The sequence below is a fragment of the Anser cygnoides genome, chromosome 2 (genome assembly GCF_040182565.1).
Source record: "Anser cygnoides isolate HZ-2024a breed goose chromosome 2, Taihu_goose_T2T_genome, whole genome shotgun sequence".
Classification (NCBI taxonomy): domain Eukaryota; kingdom Metazoa; phylum Chordata; class Aves; order Anseriformes; family Anatidae; genus Anser; species Anser cygnoides.
In genome coordinates this window covers 89,146,152-89,167,948 of record NC_089874.1, presented here as the reverse complement: position 1 = coordinate 89,167,948, position 21,797 = coordinate 89,146,152, and the positions used below count along the sequence as shown (strand labels likewise).

General features: G+C 35.6%; 1 protein-coding gene across 1 annotated transcript in view; it reads right to left on the bottom strand.

Annotated features, from left to right (window-relative positions):
* Window positions 1–21,797, bottom strand: part of ABCA13 (ATP binding cassette subfamily A member 13) — a 199,941-nt gene that overhangs the window by 37,051 nt on the left and 141,093 nt on the right. The window contains 7 exon segments of the mRNA XM_048076400.2: window positions 3,710–3,819; window positions 5,191–5,383; window positions 5,942–6,195; window positions 7,136–7,292; window positions 8,683–8,798; window positions 12,250–12,427; window positions 13,083–13,137. Coding sequence (XP_047932357.2) covers window positions 3,710–3,819; window positions 5,191–5,383; window positions 5,942–6,195; window positions 7,136–7,292; window positions 8,683–8,798; window positions 12,250–12,427; window positions 13,083–13,137 — 1,063 coding nt within the window.

The window sequence follows — 21,797 nt, the reverse complement described above, 5'->3', positions numbered from 1 at the left end:
ATCTGATTTTCTGCCCTTATAAAAAGGCAGCTCTAGACCCGAAGTACATTTTCCAATTTTCTTTGAGAGTCTAGCTGGAGTTCCCTGAACGCGACTTGATCATCATTGTGTGAGGAGCACAGCTCTCTCTACATAACCCCAGGCACCTCCAAGATGTTTTAGGCTTAAGTTCCAAAAATTCTGCTTTGCAATTCAACATGCACTTTTGAAAAGTTGATCTGCCTTTTTTAGTCCCCTGTCCAAAGGTGCAAATGCTGTCCTGTTAAATTCAGGTCTCATTTCAGTGCAGCTGTCTCAACGAGACACTTCTGAATTTTTCATATATTCTGTGAAACTATTACACTAATAATCAGGAAAATTTGGGGTTTTTGTTTGTTTGTTTTGTTTTGTTTTGTTTTTATATTCAGGATCTTTCAAGAACAGTTTATTCAATGAAACACAACCTGTTATGAATTAAGGATTTTTAACCCACCTAAAACCCCTTGGGCACCTGATACACAAACCAGATAGAGCTGTGTTCTCCAACTATTTACATTTTTGTGTTTATTGACATACATAATTATTTATCAGCAGCAAATCAATCCTTAGAGAGGAAAGATGAAAGCTGAATTGTCTGCCTGATGTGAAATGCGCATATTCCTTACAGAACATATTGCATAGCATAGCAAGTTAAAAGAACAGAAATATTTCCATCGTACTGAATTTTCTTGGTTTTGCCTCCAAATACTGATTTAAGTGTTGCAGCCAAAGATCTGGGACTCAAGCACACTCGTTTCACTTTTAATAACTGTTCCCAGAAGTTGCAACTAACAAAGATGTAATTAACAGTCTAAAGACACCTGAAGCTAGAAAATATTCAAGACGCTCACACATATATCAACTGTTACACAAAATATTTTACATTTCTTTTTTTTTTCCTTTTTTTTCCTCCTGTTTGAGAATTTGGTATTTGGTATTTGGCAGGATAAACGTGACTGCTGCTCAGGAAAGAAAATAGCTATACCTGAAACTGAAGTAAGGAACATCAAATCTTATCACAAGCATCTTTGTATCTTCTCACTAGACTACAGAAAACATCAATTTAACTGATTCAGAGATCATAATCTTTTTTGTTGTTGTTGTTTTAAGATTATAAATCAATTCTATTCAGAAAAAAATATATTCTGCTTTGCATGAGAAATTTTAGCAGTAGTTCAAGTGTTGAGGAAGGGTTCTCCAGACCTGCTGTGGTTAGAATCCTGTCTATGCAAGAGTCAACAGTTTTGTCCACTACTAATTTACAGTAGCACAGCAACACAGTACATCTTAATTTGCTTTACATCAGTTGACAAAATATGAAGCAAGCAACAAAATCAGGAATGACACAATGACACAAATCTCTACTCCCAGCGTCAAACTTGTTTCCCCAGGGCTAGCTACTCCGCAACTGCAGCTTCTCCTTGAGGTTGCCACCTTTATAATATTAGAATAAGTGAGTGATAAGTTTTGAAAACACAGGAATGCTTTACATTCACTTGTAGACTTCAACTATGTAAGAAACATTAAAACCCATAAGGTGACATCCAGGTCAGTGTGATGATTAATATTGTTAATGATATTCTGGAGACTTAAATATGACCATCTCCTATGGGTTCTTCTCTAGTCTTCTAAATGTGTCAAATTTCATTACCTATATTTTAGTACATAGTAAATAACATTACATTTTAAATGAATGGGGTAAATGAAAGTAACATACAAGATAGGTAGCAGACATAATCAAATATTATGTAATTATGTAGCATGAATTATCAGGTATTACTGCCTATTTGAAACTATTATTAAATACCAGAAGCATAAAGTTGACCTCAAAAGAACTGTTATCTCTTTCGCCAAAAATAAATTGCAACATTCTAGTAAAAGGAATAAAAGCATTGGTATATTGTTTTATGACTTTTTGAATAATTACCTTTAGGGGTTCTGATAAAATAAATGATGTATTTAATAAACATAGCATAACTGCCAAGACACCTGACAATGAAATATATTCTTATAATTTTTTTTAAATTCTTATAATTTTATATTGGCTTTCAAGTAGGTATTAAAATATAGGAATTGTCACATCAAATCAAATCATTTGCCCATATACAGATGTGATGTCACATTGTATAGGGAAATACATATGAAATTCATGAATGCACAGGAAGGACCAAAGGCAAGTACCATTAAAAGCTTTGGAAGAATAACCCTCAAAATCTAAGCAAAACCCGGGAGCTTAAATACTATCTTGAGGACAATATCTTATTGGAAATCATTACAGATTATTGTATTTCTATAAATCTCAAATCCTTTTCAGACACATGCTAAACTTCTGACCTCCACAATATCTTGGTAAGTGAATTCCACAGGTTCCAAAAAACAACAAATATTATTTTTAACCTAATTTTAAATTACTGGTTTGGGGTTTTTTTTTGGTCATTGTTGTCATTCTTGCTTAATATCTGAAAATGTTTGTCTTCTGTTTGGGGAAATTATAAGTGAAAATAAATATCTAAGTGTTTCTACAAGCATTGTATAACACTCTCATATTACTTCTTATACTTTTAAGAATTATATTTCCAAAATCTCTTTAGTCATTCCTTCCTCCTGATTAACAACTATTTGACGGTGATTTGGGGAGTTCTTTGTTATTAAGCCCTTACCTGAATCTATTGAACAAAAAAATGTTGTTATGAAAGACGTTTTAAAAACAAAACAATAACAACAACAAAATCAACTAAGTAGAACCATGTTTAGTAGTGGTGATGGTGTCCACTTTTTCTCTTCTTTTAAGGGTAAACTTTCAAGAAAACAGAATTTTGCTATGACTGAAACTACTTGCATTATGAAATTATATCTATTTATCATTATTTTCATTAAGAAGTGAGCAAATACTGACATATGAAAGCATTTAAATTCTAAAACAAAGACATGTATCTTCACATTTTGGAAATGTTTCATTTTAAAGTCTTCTGAACTAAACCCTTCACCCCTCATTCTCCAATTTTGAAATGGACATAATTTAAAAAACAAACAAACAAACAAGGTTTAAAATTGTTAACGAGCCCACAATACAAAATTCATACACATACACACATTTTACTTTGGTTTTACTCAAAAATAACTTTACTTTCCCTCCAATGTTGCTGGTAAAACCTGTATATGTTGGTTACACCTAAACCAAAAAGGCCATTATTCACTTATCACTCCATCAAAGTTATCCTCAATACCACGAACACAATATCTCTTTTCTTCATTACACAACATATTGATCAAGTAATTAATTAATGACTCTGAAGGACCCAAGTGTCAACATTTTAAAATTATCCACTTTAAGCACCAGTCATCATCCTAAGCCTGGAAACCTTTTGGTGTAGCACTAGTATGGGAGATTTATGTCCATGCATCTGTACGTACTGTATATTAAGATTTTTGTTACAACTGAGGCTTCCTGTAGCCTGCTCTTTTGCTACCAGACAACTTTATTCTCAATTAACAGAGCTGTCAGACTTTAAAATGTTGTTGTCATAATCCCTGACGTTCCTGGCAAGGGCTTAACAGCAATGATGCAATATGGATTTAAAAGGGATCAAAACAGGTCCCTATACTACAATATAAAGGACTGAAGACTGCTAGTTTTTGATCATTGGCATTATCAATTAGCACTATTCTGATCAAACCCTGTGTTATTTACCCTGTAGGAGTCCGGATAACAGCACGCCCTGCAGATGGGATGATCTCTCCAGTCAGCATCTTAAATGTTGTGCTTTTCCCAGCTCCATTTGTTCCCAGGAGTCCAAAACACTAAGATCAAAAAAGAAACAACCAAACAAAAAGAAGAAATAAAGAGCAAAGGTGAGAAATTGTTATTAATCTGCTATGCTGAAGGAAATATGTAATATTAATTCTTCAACAGCTTCTCCCCTTTTCATATTTCTTATCATGTCTGTAAGATACTGTATATGGCTATTCAGTATGTGCAATTCCCTTTTCAACAGAAAATAAGTTTTCAATAAAATAAAATATTTTGATTACCTCCTACATTCTTAAAAATGACTTATTTAGCCTTCCACTTAAAACCCTGTCCTATAATTTAATGCATTAGTTATCCATATTATTAAGTGCTAAATTTGAGCTTGGGGGTTTCACATCCAAACTGAGCCAGAGAGAAATATAGTCAATATTTTTTAATGAATATTTCTTAGTTTCTCGTAAGCTGCTTCACTTTGTACAAGTAAACAAACAGTGAACATCCAAGACACTGACTCAGTTAATTCAGAGCCCAGCTGTGATGAACACATGCTTAAGCTAGGACAGTATTTGTATTAAGTTTACAAATAGCACTTCATAACTTTCAAAATACTTGTTTCATGAACTTTCTTATCAATAAATATGTTTTAACCAGCAACATCCTCTAGGTTACTCCACTTACCCAACAACTGACCTGTAACTGTCTGTATCTCACTGGACCTGTGCTGCCATGTACATTTCTTATATTTGTTTTTACAAATGCATCTTTGTAGTTTGCTAATGTCAACCAGGAAAAAAAGTCTTTTCCTTATCAGTATTTTAAATGAAAATTTGCACTTCCCAAAAGGATCTAAATCTTGAAAAACTAAATGCTGTTCTGAAATCTTTAGGATTATCGTGATTCAGTGTGAGATTTCAGTTTATTAAAATAGTATATTGGTATATTATATACTATATTAAAATATACTGGAATGATTTCAGTATGAGAAATACAATGTTGCCTTGGAGACAAATTCAGAGTCCTATTCACATTCTGCAATTGAGCTACATATTCTTTGCTTTCTCTTTGGCATTGAATTGCTCTGCTACCTCCTAGCATTTCATGTTAGCTGATAAAACAGTAATTTGCTAAAGATAAACAAAATGAAAAAACTCTGATACAGTGTTAAACCAAAAAAATAAGTGAACTGTTGCTTCTTAAAGACCACCACATCTTCTACTTCTATCCAGTTACTGATTTTCAGAAATTACTAAAACTAAAACTGTTCTGCTATCTACATATCTTTGATTGCAGACATACATGTCTGAACAACTGCTAGGAATCAAGTGGGATTTGGGTGGGGGGGATTTTAATTTTTGAGGGGGTTTTGTTTAGTTGTTTGGTTTTGTTTTGTTTTTCCGAAGAAAGAAAAAAGTCCTCTTTACCTCTCCCCTTGGTATTCCCAAACTTATGTTTTCCACAGCTATGTTCTTCTTACTGAAACCTCCATAACACTTGCTGAGGTTGTACAGAAGAAGGACATCATTACCAGTTCTTCCACCAAAAAGTCGCTGTCGCTCCATCTCTACATCAATATCTTCTGAAGGGCTGATTGTGCTGTTAAGTGAACACTGACCCCTAAAATAGAAGATACCAAATACCACATGGCAAATTCAACATTGATGTGCTCTGGATAATTCTGTTTTATTTCCCTGAAACCCCTTAAAGCTCTGTGATCACATCTCAGCAGAATCCAAGGGAAAAAGAAAGCACTTGTGTTTTTTTCTGCAGTTTACAATAATACAGTAATATTGGTGGTAGGGGGATGGTTGAGCTAGGTGATCTTGTCCAAAAGACAACCTTTTGGACCTTTTCCAATCTTTATGATTCTGTGATTCTATGATTTTTTTTCTCCTTCCTAAAATTGAAATTGCACTCTCCTGTTCATATGAAACAGCAACAGAGACATTTGACTGAGAATGAACTCCACATTGAAACATTAAGTCAGAAACAAGAATGATGAAATGGGGAAATCCTTCATTCAAAATGGAAGCATGGGACCACAAAACCATCCAGTTCAAATAACTCTGAAGCAAACAAAATAAAACCCCTAAGTGAACAGGATTCCACCATTTTCTTTCTTTAAAAATTAGTTAACTGTTTACTATGGCAGAATACAAATGGTAATGCACACACCTTGGTTTCTGGAGGAGATCCCAATGGAAAAAAAGCCGTAAAAGAAGAAGAACGGTTCCCTGCAGGGCCATTTCCAAAAAAATCCAGCCTAGGAAATTCATCTCAAATGGACTCACATACGAATCTATTCCAAAGTTGCTGGTCAGGTCAAACTTGATCTGGTTGTATGAAAGTTCTATTAAACCTTGGCCTAAGCAGAATTGTGGGAAAATTATAAACGTCCATTTGAGGATATTGTAGATGTACTGAAAACTCTTAAAATCCATCAAGAAAGAAAAAAAGAAAGGAAGGAGGAAAGAAAGAAAATTAGTTTTCTCTAACAAAACATTAAGCACACTTACTAAGCTGGATACACCTTTCAAATCTCACTCAAGGCAAACTGATTTTGGCAGAGCATATCATGAACTATTTTGGGCTGTCCCAGATCATTTCTTATTGTGTTTTAGAGTGCCTACAACCACAGAGTCCTAGTTTGCTGAGGTTCACAGACAATGACAGAACAGACACATGGCTGTGGTCATTCCGTTTTCTTAAAATTTTAATATTTGAATGCTATTAATTCTAAATCACCAACTTAACCGTAGTTGAATTTTGGAGGCATCAAATCTGCCTCCAAATTTGAGTGATGTGTAATCCACATTTGTCATCAAACATTACAGTTTTGACCTGCTACATGCATAGGTAGTGAAATACACACATTCTGGTTTTCTTCTCCATCAGGTTGCTTAATTACCATTAAGAATAATGAAAATTAAATACATGGACTGAGAATGTGTATTACTATTCATACAGCGCATTACAGATCCTAGAAATAAGTGGATTATCTCTTATGTCAATATTATTCAAACACATTTTACAATGCATATAATCTATTCAATGGACCAGAACAGCTCCCATTATGTGCAAATTACAACTTAATGGTCTGGAAAATGTCAAGATTTCAATTAACACTATTTTTCCATTATTTCACTGCAAGCTTTTTTTTTTTCCCCTTCTTTTTATAAACAAGTTAAAATTCAAGACGGTAACAAGCAATACGGTATATAGTGGGACAGAAAAATCAGGATGGTTTAAAATGCCAATTTTTTTCTGCTAGAAATGATCTAGACTGTGCATAGGTATGCATATGCACACACACATACATGTGTGTGTATACATCTCATGAGTAATATGAAGCTAAGGTTTCATACTGACCTGTACTTTGGAAAGTATAGCTAACAAACGAGGTAAGAGAGTCACCAACATGGTGCAAAGGCCAAACACAAAGTTTAAGGAGATGTAAGAAATAAAAGCAACATCTGAACTCGAGAAGAATCGGGATACAAGATACATCCACGGTAAAGTTGCATATCTGAAAGTTTAAAAAAAAAAAAAAAAAAACCTTATCACAAACAAGTTAAGCAACTCTTCTGACCAACTGAAAAAGAGGTCAAATTTGGGATATATATTCTTTATCTAATTACCTTATGATTCTGTAGAAGTACCCATATCTACTGTCATGTAATAGGCAGATATGAACCATTTTTGCATATATTAACTGCATGGTTTTACTTTCACTGTTCCGGAGTTCACAAGCTTCACGGCAAAACCACACATCTTTTAACAAGTGTTTTATGCGGGGACAGAATTAAAAGCAGGCTTTCATAGAAAGAAGAAGAGAACACAAATAGAAAGAAGAGAAAGCCGTGAGAGAGAGGGGGAAGATGTAAAATAAAATGAAAGGGGAGAAAAGGGGGTAGAAAATAGTAATATGACATCGTTATATGACATGTTATGGCTTGGTTTATTTGATCTAGCAAAAGTTGGTTTTTTTTTTTTCTCCTATGAGGGGATGTCCTGATCTTACAGAAAGTCCTCTCTTTCACTGTATTCTCTCATAAGCAGTCATATTTAAACATCTGTCTCATAAGGTATGCAATCTCCTTCACACAGATAGCAATTATTATTTGGTTAACGAAGAAAATTCTTCTTCAGAATGCTTATCCTGTAACTATTCATTTTCCGCATTTCTCACATCACCTGGGACTGCACATAAGAGCAGGCAAAACAACAGCACAGATGAACCATTAGTTTGATTAAGCCCAGGGTTCAATATGTATTTATATAGAGAAATCAATACTCGGTTTAATCAGTTATTTTATCTTTCTGTAACTTTTTTTTTTCTTTAATGTGAAGCTTAAGCACAATGGTTATAAGGGAGGACTTTTCTATCTCATCGCACTATTTGGAGACAAATCTTCAACCAGTCCAGTACTCCACAATGGACAGCCTTCTCCCTGGATATATAAATTGCTGGAGCTGTATAAGATTACAGAATTACTGAAAATTGGTAGAACTGTAAAAAAGACAGCCACTTCTTGCCTTCTTGCTACTCTGCACATGTAAGCACTGAAATTCTGACCTGACTGTTATTATTCCCTCCTTTCTGGAAGATTACATACAATCAATTTCTATCAGCAAATGATTGTTATACAGACTATTCTTTGAGACATTTCTAGAGCTTTTTTTTTTTTTTTTTAATTCCCCTGAGTGAGCAAGCAAGCAAATCCATCACCACCATCCCTTCCATGTGGCACTTTCAAACTCACGTTTCAGCCTGTTTTCTCACTATCTTTTGCTGAATTGTAATCACTTCCACAGAGAGAAAATCATGCATCCAGCAGCAGGTGCAAAGCAAGTCTAAAGATTTCTGTTTGTTTTCTACGAGTCATAATTCCATAGTAGCATTTCCAATCACATACCCAAAGAGTACCAGCAGGAGAACAGTGGCCGCCAAATTCTTTCGGCAAGTGAAGGCTGAAAGCTGGAAGGCAATAACAACACCAACACAGAGGGTGACTGGAACCATGTAAAACAGCTAGAAACACAAGAAAAAAAAAAAAAGGCACTTAGCAGGGGACTGTCTCTTAGTGACATCCTTAATTAGCATAGAAGGGCTCTACAAATGAACTTTTCCATATTTGCAATATAATTACTCTGTGAATTAGGAAGAATTAGGCAGAAGAGCTCTGAGATTTCAGAGTTCACGCTGGCTGTGAAGCTACCCCTCCTACACATATACACACGAAACTTACCCTGACAAAATAAAATCCAGCTACAGAGTATTCCCCTTAATTCTGTTTCTATTCACCTTTCCAATACATCCATTTAACAAGCTAACTCTTCCAGATAATGAGTCCTTATGGGACTATTGCTCCAAAATATCCAATTGTATTGTGAATACAGTTTCTTGGATCCAGAAAGAGCAGTTTCACTGATTTATGCTTCAGTTACAGGATACTAGTAAAGACACAATTTTTAAAGAGACGTTAATGAACGACTTTGCGTGCTGATGAAGCAAATGACATTTTTTTTAATAGGAACAGGCATAACATTTACAAGAGTTACAGCCATTAGGCAACAGGGAAAGCAATTTCTATTTAGTCTCTTGATATAATGGTAAGCAAATACTTATTAGTGTGGGGACGTGATTGGTACAGGGGATTCATATCCAAACAGTGAAGAGAGAGGGGCTCTGCCCACACTGAGTGATGGCAAGATGTGAAAATCTGCGCCTGGTTCTATTCCCAGCATCTGCATGCTCTGTGCATTGAAGCTGAGCTCACTAGGGCAGTGACTGCCTCCACTTGCATGCTATATAACATTTAACTTTATTCTAATATAGCTGAGATTCTGAGATGAAACTGCAATAAAGGCAACAAGTGATTGCAATCAAGGTCTAGCTAAATACTCAGTGTAGCAGAGTATACATACTGTAAAAGTAAACATTCATACTGAAGGACAATGCAAACCTGTCTATGCTTAAACCAGAAGGCATCATTTCCTTGCCAATGGGAAGAAAACATTTTTTAAGGGAAATGCAATTGAGCAAAACATAGACTGGTGTAATGTTCTCATCTTGTTCACAGTGTACCTTATGACACCATCAATGCCATACATAAATATCATACAACACCACTCCATAGATTTGGGCTTCAGTTTATTCTGGAGCTGTTTAACATTGTATAGAAGTCACAAAGCATCTGAGTCCTAAAATATTTCAACAAATGAATATATTCAACTTGTTTTCTAGAAATAAATAACTTTTAACATTAAATTCTATTTAAATAATCTTACTTGAAAGCATGGCATGTTATAAAAGTTAGGCACAAATAAATAATCTTAATTGCCCCTCTATTGAAACAAGCTTAATCTAAACAAAATATCTCTATTTGTCATGAAATTTTCTTAGCAGTTACACATTTTCTATTTGTTGAACGTTGCAATGAATATTATTCATGTGCATAAATACACAAAGAACAGCCTGATTCTTATGACAGTAGTTATATAAATCAAATACTTCTGCAGGTCTAGTAAAGATTATGCTTCCAATAAGACAGGACACGGCCTGCAGTGCTTAAAATGTATAAAGGGAGTTCAAATTTGACAGTTCATATATTCATGCGTTCAGTGTCCCTAGATGATCTGCGGCACAATTAGCATTTAAAGTAGTGTCTGTTCCTTCCCAGATCATGATTGATCATGCAGTATGATGCTGAATTTGTGAGAACATTTTGAGAGGAAGAGATTGGCAGAAAATAACAAAGAGCTGACTTCACTGCATAAGGAAAAACTGAATGATGAAGGACCGAGTTTTTAACCAAACCCTTTCATCTGATACGGCACAAAGATTGACTGGCCAGGTAAATAACTTTTGGATAAATGTGCTCTTACTTCAAGCTTGCTCAAGTGTGAAAATCCTGATTTCAAGCATGGATGGGTGAAGCTCTAAAGTTTCAGATTTAGAATATCTTGAATGAGAATAGAGTGTTCCAAAAAATCTCTGTTCTTGACCAGGCTAATTCATGTTTGCATTGCCTATGCCAGAATCCAGACCTTCCTACCATTACTCAGTGGGTTAAACAAAGTGCAGAACATTTCTTTCCCTCCTCTGGAGTGACGAACCTTTGCATTACTTTTGGATAATCCAGGGTTCCAATTTTTCACTGTTACTTCTGAAACAAACCTCCCAAGCCAAAACACCTTCTTCACAAATTCCTTCTAAAAACAGTTACTAAATGAACAATCAACATGGAGCACAAGAGTTCTCTAAAAGGAGGAATTCTATCCCTTTCCCACAATTAGATGCCCTAATCCCAACTTCCGACTTCCCTCCAAACACTCAATTAATACTATAGCAAGCTTCATTACAGGTGAGTTATGAAAACACCTTTCAGGAGGGGACAAACACACACAAATGTGTGTATTTATATATACACATATAAATGGAGAAATTTTGCCTTTTTTTTTTTAAAGAGACACCTTTAGACAAGATTTTTGGAGAAAATTTGGATGCTCTAGACTTAAAGGGAAATTGAAGGACTTACATTATATAGCTGGTGAAAAGTGAGTCACTGAGGACTATCATTGCATTGAGAAAATTAATTCTATTTCACCACCTTTGCTTATTTTCCTCAATAGATATCAACTTCTCAGACTTGAAGAAGGTAAGCAAAAAATTCTATTTTGTTTAACTCTGTTGGCATAAATCTAATGCAAAAATCAGGTCTCAGTGGCGTTCCTGTCTTTACATTTGGTTAGAAGGTTAAGCTTCAGGGAAAAATAATAATTTCCTTAGTACTTTTGAAAGAAAAATTTTTCAGATTTTCCTATTTGTTAATGAACTGCATGCTAACAATACTGTTTGTAATGCTAAGAATGATAGAAATTACTTTGCTGGAGAAAAACAAACTTGCAGGACAGAGACTTTGTCCATTTCTGATGTAGGTCATTCCGTGAAAGTGAAATCATAAAAGAGATTTTCTACTGTCTATCTTGCCAGAAATAGATACTAGCAGGGAGTACTTCTCATATTATCCACCAAAAAAAAACAACCTAATTATGCCTTTAAAGTAGCTGACTAGTATCTTCAGGCTTCTCCCATAATATGAAAGCTTTTGCCAGTGGCAACTCAAAGCACTGAAAACACAGTAACTCTTGTCATGAACAGCTCTGTGGAAGATCCTCTCTGTCTAGGTTGATTAGCCAGTTTCCTTTTATTTGTGAAACACTGTAGGTGCCTAAAGCTAGCATACACTTTACCTTCTTACAGTTCAGCTTTGAAAAATGGAGAACACAGTGCCTGCTTTATGGAATTTTATCTCACAGTACTAAAGTAGGAATGGAGCCACAATATTTCTTAACACAAGAGACAAAAATTGTTGCTCTATACAACTCAAATCTTATTCACATGTTTTGCGACCACATCTTTTGCTGATTTGTAGCAAACTAGTTAAAAATTTTCACATGCTGCCCCACAGGATACCTACCATATCCCAGCAGAAATTAGCAAACCAGTATGTTTTGTAACCCAGGCCTGTGATGTGTTGCAAACGTTTTGTGCCGGATACTCTGTCTTTCACTATGGCACTGCCAATGGATGCAGTGAGGATGGAGAAACCCAACATGATACACAGTGCTACGCCACACTGACGAACATTCTCCATTCTAGGATACAAAGCAAAATGTTGCAATTAAAACACAGTGAAAAATAAATAAATAAATAAATGAAACATTTTCAAGCCCAACTCTTTACTGAAACAATACCACACATTAGGACCTTAATCTTGCTTGAAAAGACCATGTTTCTACACTGTCAACATCCAATTAGAGAACAGGAGCAAGATGATGTGTTGAGTTACAGAACTACAAAACTATACATTAGTTACAGAACACAGAGTGTGTTTAGAAGTTTGAAAAACAAAGTGAAACTTTTGCAAATATTTCTGCCTTTACAAAAAAAAAAAAAATTTAGAAACTCGACGATCATTTAAGGTAGTTAACCTGTTTGAGAATGTCACAACCTGCTCACAAACACTCTGTAAAGTGCAGTCTGGATAAATTCAATATTTTTTCTTTAGAAAATAATGTAACCTATCTAATATAAACAGTAGCTGATGTATAAACAGCAGATTAGAGAACATACTTCACTCAGTGGAACTTAATTGTATCTACCAAGTCAACTGCCATTGAATGGAACATACATGCTTATTGAATTAACAGCTTCAATTGCCTAGTCATTGCAGCTGTTTTTTTGTTTGTTTGTTTGTTTTGTTTTGTTACGTTGTTTGGTTTTGTGGGTTTTTTTTAAGAGTTTGCTCACATTTTGTCTTCATCCAGCAAGGCTCCTCCGTAAGGTTGGCTGTAGAGTGTGATCCCTGTGAAAAGAAAAATTATGAAAGAGTAAATGCTACATCAAGATTTAAGAGTTCTAGGGTGCACAGTCTTTGGAAATTCACATGATGATTCACTTACTTTTTGATTTCCATGAAAACAGTCAGTTGTGGAACAAAACAGGTAAAGCATGCAAAGCAGAAGCAGAACTTACAAAAGCCTGAAGTAGAAGAAGAAGGAGAGAGAAGCAAAGCAAGATGAAATAGGGAGTAGGATGAAGAACTGAAAGTAAGAACTGCAGCCATCTCACTGCTTGAGCACCTGTTAACAGGATGTTGATCTTCCATACAAAGTATCACCGCAAAACTACTTGCTGCCCTTGGAAGGTGGCTTTAAAGCAGCGCACAGGTAAGTCAACTTGCTGTCTCTTTTAGCTACCCCTCCTTGACAAGTGAATAAATTCTGGACCTGCAGGTTACACTTTCACTTTCCAGAACCAGGATGCAGCTCTAAAATCCCTCTCCTTCACTGACAAATTACAAGAACACAAAGACTGAATACTTTGCAAGTATACTTTTCATATGCTTTATTGAATGAGAGAAAAATTTTACTCTCTCCATAGTTTTGAACTGCTGAAAACACAAATTTCAGCCTATAAATGAAATTGAAGGCTTGCTGTATGTAAACCACCAAAGGAATCAGCACAATTATGACTGATGCAGACTTTAGTTTTCTTCCATATTAATCCTTAAACTGGTATCCTATAAACCACCACCTGAATATTTAGGACAGATCTGTGGTATGACTCCAGAACAATGTGATCTTGTTTTCTTCTTTATGCTACAAAAATGTTACCTTTTTATATAAAAAAAAAAATAAAATAAACCGTCTCACACTAATGCGAAATTTACTTTCTTTATACTCCATTTTTACTACTGGTCTAAACAAAATACCATTTCTAATGCAAAACAGTAGAATGTCTAAAACATTGTCCCTCAACTAAAATAAACCAAACTGGTGTTGAGAAATGAACAGTCTTAATGATATGCTAAAATGTGACATTATTACATAACAGTAGCTGACTTTCTTTTAAATTTTATTTCAGGTTCACAAACTAAAATGTTAGCTTCTCTTCCATTTTACACCTCTTGCCTGTGCCAGACAGAGCCATCTGGGGGGACACTGAGGGAGTTTTTTAATAGCTTTGAGCTGAATTGGTGTCTTGAATTGGTCTAATCTATCTTATTCTGGTCATTAGCAAAAGAGATCACCACCCAGCACCTATATGTGACCCCTTTCTTTCTCTGAAACCTCATTACACAAGATGAATGAAAAGGCTAAATACTTAATGAGCAACAGAAAGAGCTCAGCCACCAAGCTGCCAAACCAAATACTGTATCCTGTTGAGTGATTTCCAGAGTCTGGATCTAATGAATAAGCATAAGTACTAGCTGCTTTTCTGCACTCTGAACTGTGGAATTAGGTTCAACAATGTCATGTATTGCTGTGGGATCTGTATCACAGAAAAGACTAAATACAAAACAAAGTAGAATGTGCTTGTATATCTGATCTTCTGGATTAAGTTAGGTCGCTATTGAAGCACCTGATATTTTATCAGTGCTAAAAATATTTTTAGATTGCATATGGCTGATGTTTTGCAGGTAAAAACTGTTCAGCTAAATTAACAACAAAACCCCACCCCCCACCCCCTAAAAAAAAGCAAAAATGCATACCTCAGATTGAAACCACAGGGTTTTAAATTAAAAATAGGTCCCATTTGGGAGGCTGAGAAAAATCCTACATGTGCACTGCATACTTTTTCTGTTTTCTGTTTCTTGGTACAACCAGCTTGTAACAATGTAGCCAACTATGTAAATGAAAATTGAACTTCGGAATTGGAAGATAATTTATGGATGAAAACTGTGGCTGTTTGCTTTTCTTCTTTTCAAGAAAAAGAAGGAAAATAGGGGGATGAGATTGTCAGTGCAAGAGGAGGTGTACAACTGATTAGGGTATTTTTTAAATAAATTTGGTCTGTTCCCAATAAAAAAAAAACTCCATCCCAACAACAATTATAATCTTCCAAGTATGTTTGGGAAGGAAATATATTATTAGTAGCCTCAGATGAACTTTACAGAGTACCGCTTATTTGAATGCACTTAGTCATACTTTGTTTGTGTCCAGCTGTATAAATATAAATGTTGTCTTCATTCCAGTAATAGGTGCAATTTGACTAAATACATCTATGCTTTGATCTTTGCCCCCTTAAATTTTCATTCCTCATTTTAAAGACAGAACAATTACAATATCACGAAGGCACTGTGGGGTTAAAAGTGGAAAAATAGAGGAGGATGATTAACTCGCATAAAAAATATAATAGAAGGTAATGATTTTCCAGATGTTGTCAAAAACTGTACAGTGAGGCCCAAAGGTAGTTAACAAATCAAAAGAAAAATCAGGCAAATAAGTTTCATCACTAGTAAATACATGTGCTATTTGCAGATGTCTTTCTTGTCATTTGCCTAGAGGAGATGTTTAAAATTTTTCTTTGTTTTTCTTTTATGCTATTGATTTTTTAAACAACAATGGTTGCTATTTGTTCTGAGGTAAAAACAGGCATATCAGAGAGAACTATTTTTTCCACTGGAACCGAGTACTTTCTGAAATTCCATTTGTGTAAAGGAGAAGCACCATGATCCAAAAGAGCTTCATTCCCAGAAAGTTTTTCTAAGCATTCTCAGTGATTGTATATATGTGTACATACTAGAAGAAAGAATGTCTTTACTTCATATATACAAGGATTCCTACTGAACTGGAAATGAATAGCCAAAAATAAAATTAAACCAGATTTTTACCATATAGACAGACTGAAACCAGTCTGAACTTACTTTCAGACCTGGTTAGAAGGGGGGCTGGGGGGGGGGGGGGGAGAGAGAGGGAGAGAGGGGAGAGAGGGGAGAGGGAGAGAGGGGAGAGAGGGAGAGAGGGAGAGAGGGAGAGAGGGAGAGAGGGAGAGAGGGAGAGAGAGGGAGAGAGACAGACAGACGATTTTCAGACAATCTAACAACAATGGATGGAAGCTTTTGAAAAATGGGAATTCAGATAATTTCAGAAGCACTAAAAACAGAAAATTAACATCACAAAGTGTTCTTGTACTCACTAGTGCTTAGCTAAATAGGCAAATAGCAGAAATACAGCTTCTAGGCCTCTTCTTTTATAGCCATGCGGAAAGGTCTACTTATAGAGGAACTTCCCAGAATTGTCAAGGTCTTGCCCGCATGGTTAAAAATTTGAATTCTATAACCAAGCTCTTCTCCCCTCAGCTTCAGACGACTGAAATCCTACAGTAAAATTGTTCTGCCTCAAAAGCTAGCATTTTTAGAGATTGCAAATCTTAAAGCTCCTGCCCGTGAAAAGGAAATGCCCAGGCTTGCCGGACTATGGTTCCTGATGATTCATATCACTTTTCCCATAGCTGAAACAAGTAAAGCTGTCTTGTGGACTATAGTAGAGAATTATCGCCCATAAAGTGTCCAGAACTGGGGCAGTTTGCCAGGAATTCAGGAAGGTTCTCCATTATATTCCATTAATTAATCTGGACTGATCTGAATCGTATCCCATTGTTCTGCTATTAACTTCTTGACAAATTCAGTGAGAAACGCTAGAAAAGAAAGAGCTATGAAACAGTACTCGCACAACTGCTTGTGCAAATGAATTCATGCTCATAAGCATAGGTTTGGCCAATTATACGTATGAGAACCAAATCAATGTATTTTATAGAAGAAGATCATCTACATTTCTGAAACTTTTCAAAAAGACCCACAGGGATTGAATGAACCATGCAAAATATAATGGAGACAAAAATGACATCAAATATTTCACAAAGAGTAACTTCTGCTCAGAAACATTTACTGTGCTGGGCAGTAATCTCTCTCCTGAAATCACCACAGCCTGTGTTTACTGAGTGCACAGGCCCCAAGAGTAAACTAACAAAATCTTCAGATTATTACATTGCTGTCATAAAGAAGTCTACAGCAGTTGATTTCAGTCCCATGCATAGAAATATACTGATACAACTACAGAAAAAACAGAGACTGTGAAAAAGAGATAATTGCTGGAGGGAGAGGACAGGAATAATAATAATAATCAATAATAATAATGATAATAAACATTAAATAGCATAATACACGCACCTTGGCTTGTATCAGGAATAGTGTGGGAAGCAGGACCAGGGAGGTAATCGTACCCCTGTACTCTGTTCAGGTGAGGCCACACCTCAAGCATTGTGTTCAGTTTTGGGCCCCTCACTACAAGAAGAACATCGAGGCCTTGGAGCATGTCCAGAGAAGGGCTACAAAGCTGGTGAAGGGCCTGGAACACAAGTCCTGTGAGGAGCGGCTGACGGAACTGGGGTTGTTTAGTCTGGAGAAGAGGAGGCTCAGGGGAGACCTTACTGCTCTCTACAACTACCTGAAAGGAAGGTGTGGGGAGCTGGGGGTCGGCCTCTTCTCACAGATAACCAGTGATAGGACTAGAGGGAATGGCCTCAAGTTGTGCCAGGGAAGGCTTAGGTTGGAAATTAGGAGACATTTCTTCTCAGAAAGAGTAGTCAGGCATTGGAACAGTTTGGCCAGGGAGGTGGTGGAGTCATCGTTCCTGGGGGTGTTCAAGGAAAGGTTGGACCTGGTGCTTAGGGACATGGTTTAGTGGGTGATAGTGGTGGTAGGCAGATGGTTGGATCAGATGATCTTGAAGGTCTTTTCCAAACTTAATGACTCTATGATTCTATAACACTCCTTGCAGGCTTGTATCATACAATACTGATGAAAAAGCAAACTGCACTGCATTAATTCCCTACTATGGAAGAGTCCCAAAAATAATGCTCTTCTTAAAAGTAGCAACCATTTTCTACAGTCAATTTCCATTCAAACCATGTAGATGAAACAAAGGATTACATTTTTGGAAATTTACACGCACAACCAAGATGAAACTTTTCAGGGCTGCCGATTACAACTGACTGAAGTAGGTTCTTGTTAACCTACATTCAGCTCTGTGTTAGAATTCTAAAGTCCTATCAAAGTATTACATAAATACAATATTTTGCCTTTCATTCATTATTTTAAATTTTTCAATTAGTCTGGAGCATGAGGTTTTCCTGCATTTGCTACATTTTTTAGTATAACAATTTCCTCCCTCCCTCTACAGTTTAAAAATAGATGATGAATTTACATAAAGCCAAGCCTGTAATTCACAGAGGGAAAAAAAGTTCTCTTGAGCCTATGGAAGAGAAAACTATATAATATCATCCAAGACAAAAATAACCCTATCATTTTGGTATAAGCTATTTGCTAGTACATGTATTTCTTTATTTAAAAAAAAAAAAAAAAAAAGTCATACTTTTATAATCTATCTCTTCCTAAATTTCTCCTCTTAACTACCTAGACTGTCTTTCTTTACATATCTCTCTCTCCCAATCTACCTGTTAGCATGATGTGCTAATTGCTTTCTTGCCTTTATGTACATTCTTATTATGTAAAGCTGCTACGATGATGCTCATTATGTTGAAAACTAAACACCATCTTTGAGAACTTAAAAAACATAAATGACAGATAAACCAATAAGTTCCAAATGACAAAGCCTCTATTAAAAAGATGTACATGGTGCTTATGCAAGGGTATTTTTTGTTTGTTTCTTTTTTTTAGGATTTTATTTGCAAGCCTTGTATGAACTACCTTCAGGACAAATATTACTGAATCAGTATTCACAAGGGAAGCACACATGACAGGCAATATCTACAAATATGAAATGATTCAGCCCTAACCCTTTCTGCAACTTTTCATAAATTTCTTAATATAAAATGATTTCTTCCACATCTACAGATTGCCATTACATTCTCCTGACTTAACTGCAACCACAATTTTTGCAATTGTCCTAAAACATCCTTTGTCTATGTCCTTGGTACAGCCTTGGTCACATTATTTTTACACTGACAGTTCAGACTTCTTTATGGGCACAAGCCAAAAAACTGTGATAGCCACTAATTCCAATCTTTCCAAAGCCCTGCATAAGCAATTTGGAGCAAGAAGAACTGTGACCATGAACATCCTTAAACTATATCAGGGTTTTAATGCTGTATTCAGAGATTAAATGAACACCATGATACCAAGACTCTTAGACCTTTTAACCTTCTCTAATAGAAAAATGAACAACTTGGGAAATGAGGGGCACTAATTCCCTGATCAGAGTGGGGTGGACTAGATAGCACCTCAAAGTAAGAAACATGATTGTATACATGTAAATTGACTGTGTGTATAGCTCAGAAAAGGAACTAAGATGTCATTCACAACACACCATAAGCTACATGTTATTTTGGTACGATATTTTCTTATCTGGTTTTAAGAAAATTCTTTTCCTTTCTTTCCTCAACCTTTTTGCAAGCACAGTTAACTACAAAGTAAGTTGGGGGGTTTTTGTTTGCTTTTATTTGTTTATTTGTTTGGTTGGGGTTGTTTTTAAGGTAAAAGTCTCAGTTGCTACCTCTTATATTGCTCAGTGAAAAACTACATTTACATTTACATTTGGAATGCCACTAGGAGCTTCATGCTACACACGCTTTTCACAGTGGAAGAGGCAATAAACAACTAATTGTACCCTCTTCAACTTCTCCATGATTTCCCCCAGTAGTCTCTCTTCCAGGGTGAAAATTTCTGTTCCTTTCCTTACATTGTTCCCCGTTAAACTCATTTTAGATACCAATATTTTAAAAAGGCATTCTTAAGTTGGTAAAATTAATTCTTTATAAACTTTATAAATATGGTGACATTCTGTAGAAAAAACACTGCCATTTCCTATTCTGGTTCACAGGAAAAACACATTTATTACACACGCTTGACATGAACACCATGTTGGCAGTTATAGGAAAAATCCTGTTCAGTTCCCATTTGGGAACTGCACAACTCAAGACACTTCTCCTCATACCAACATCTTATTGACAGTCTGCAAACGATACCTCTAGATCTTCTATTTCAAATCTAAACTACATGAACATTACTCAGAAAAGAAAGCTGTGTGCACATTGGCATAGTCTTAGAGACTCGAAATGTTTCATTCCTGCTGGTTAATAAACAAGATAGTAGGTAGTCCACTCCATACTGTCTGGATGCAACTTTTCACATAATCAGGCATTACAATCAGGTTTTACAGTAGGAATGAGAGAGACAGTGATATGAACCAGGCAGTACTTTTTCAGCATAGACTGGAGAGATCTAGGGAAAAAGTCTTGAGTGTCTTCTAGATTGCATACCTTCTCTGTAGTCTAATCAGGGCTGTACTTAGGTATAATCTACAGTTCTGCACTATGTGTCTAAGCCCGTTTCTTGTCTCCTTTCAAAATATCTCTTCTTTCTGTCATGTAGCATACTGAGTCTTGAGCACATAAATCAATTTGGACCTGTACTACTAAACCTAAATATCATAATTGTTACAGACTTGAATAGAAGACCAATCTACATTTCTTTAATAAAATGAAATCATACATATATATTTTTAAAATGGAGATAGGCTACATATGGCAGCCTATATATATAATCAGTTGTAGTATATGATATATAATTAGTTATAAATTAGGCTCGATCCACAAGCTCTCTTTTGTGGGCATTTAAAATTTACAATTAGACTTCTGTTTTTATAAAATGAAAAATTACAACTTTAATTTTATGGAACATTTCATAGGTGGCACCTCAAAAATGATTTAAATTTTATTTTTGGCCCACTAACCAGACAGGGATAAGAAGGTTCCTACTAAATGGTGTTTCACAGGTTCCTTTGAAAAGAGGTTTAAAGTTACAATTTGCAGATCTGGAGACTGTACAGTCACTTTCCACCAAAATTCAGCTGAAATTGGGTCTCTTGATCCCTTCAGCTCTTTTGAAGAACTGAATCTCAAATAAATGAGAATGCTACATGAACCTTACAATGAGCCCTAGCATGAAAGGTTTTTTAAAAAGCCAATGATTTCTATTGAAGTACTGAGATGGGGCAGCAGTACAGCACAAGGCCTTTCTATACTGATATATTTCCATTCTTTGAGTAATTATGTAAGAACTTTTTTTGACCACTGTACATTACAGACATCATTACAGATGACTACCACTCCTTTTTTCTTTATATAGAGTTACCCTAAGAGGTAGATAATAATCCTTCCCCTACAGTCTGGCATGTTTAACACATTTTGATGCAACTGTATAGAATAACATAGCTCTACTTGATCAGAATTTATATCTCAAGCTTATGGCAAATATGTTGCCTTTTAATTTTTTACTCCTCTTACTTCATTATTTCATTTGTTATTTGCTCCCAGCTGCATTAACTAATAATTGAAATGCAGCATTTCAGAAAGATTTAACAATATATAGACATCATATACATAGGCTTAAGGGCCAACAAAAGCTGATTAGTTTTGACCAGAAAAAAAACAGTACATCTTACCTTCTCTGTTGAAGTGCCTTTCTCACCTATGGTGGTTTTAATTTGTTTTTTCGTTTTCTTAATGTGTTCATTTTCATTATCTGTCACTGAATTTATAACCGCTAGTAAACAAAATGGACTTGATTTCCCCTCCAGTAATACAGGTGAGGTAATTCTTTCCAGAATAGAAACAGACTGACATGATTATGAAGCTAGATGTGGCTATCCACATGGTACA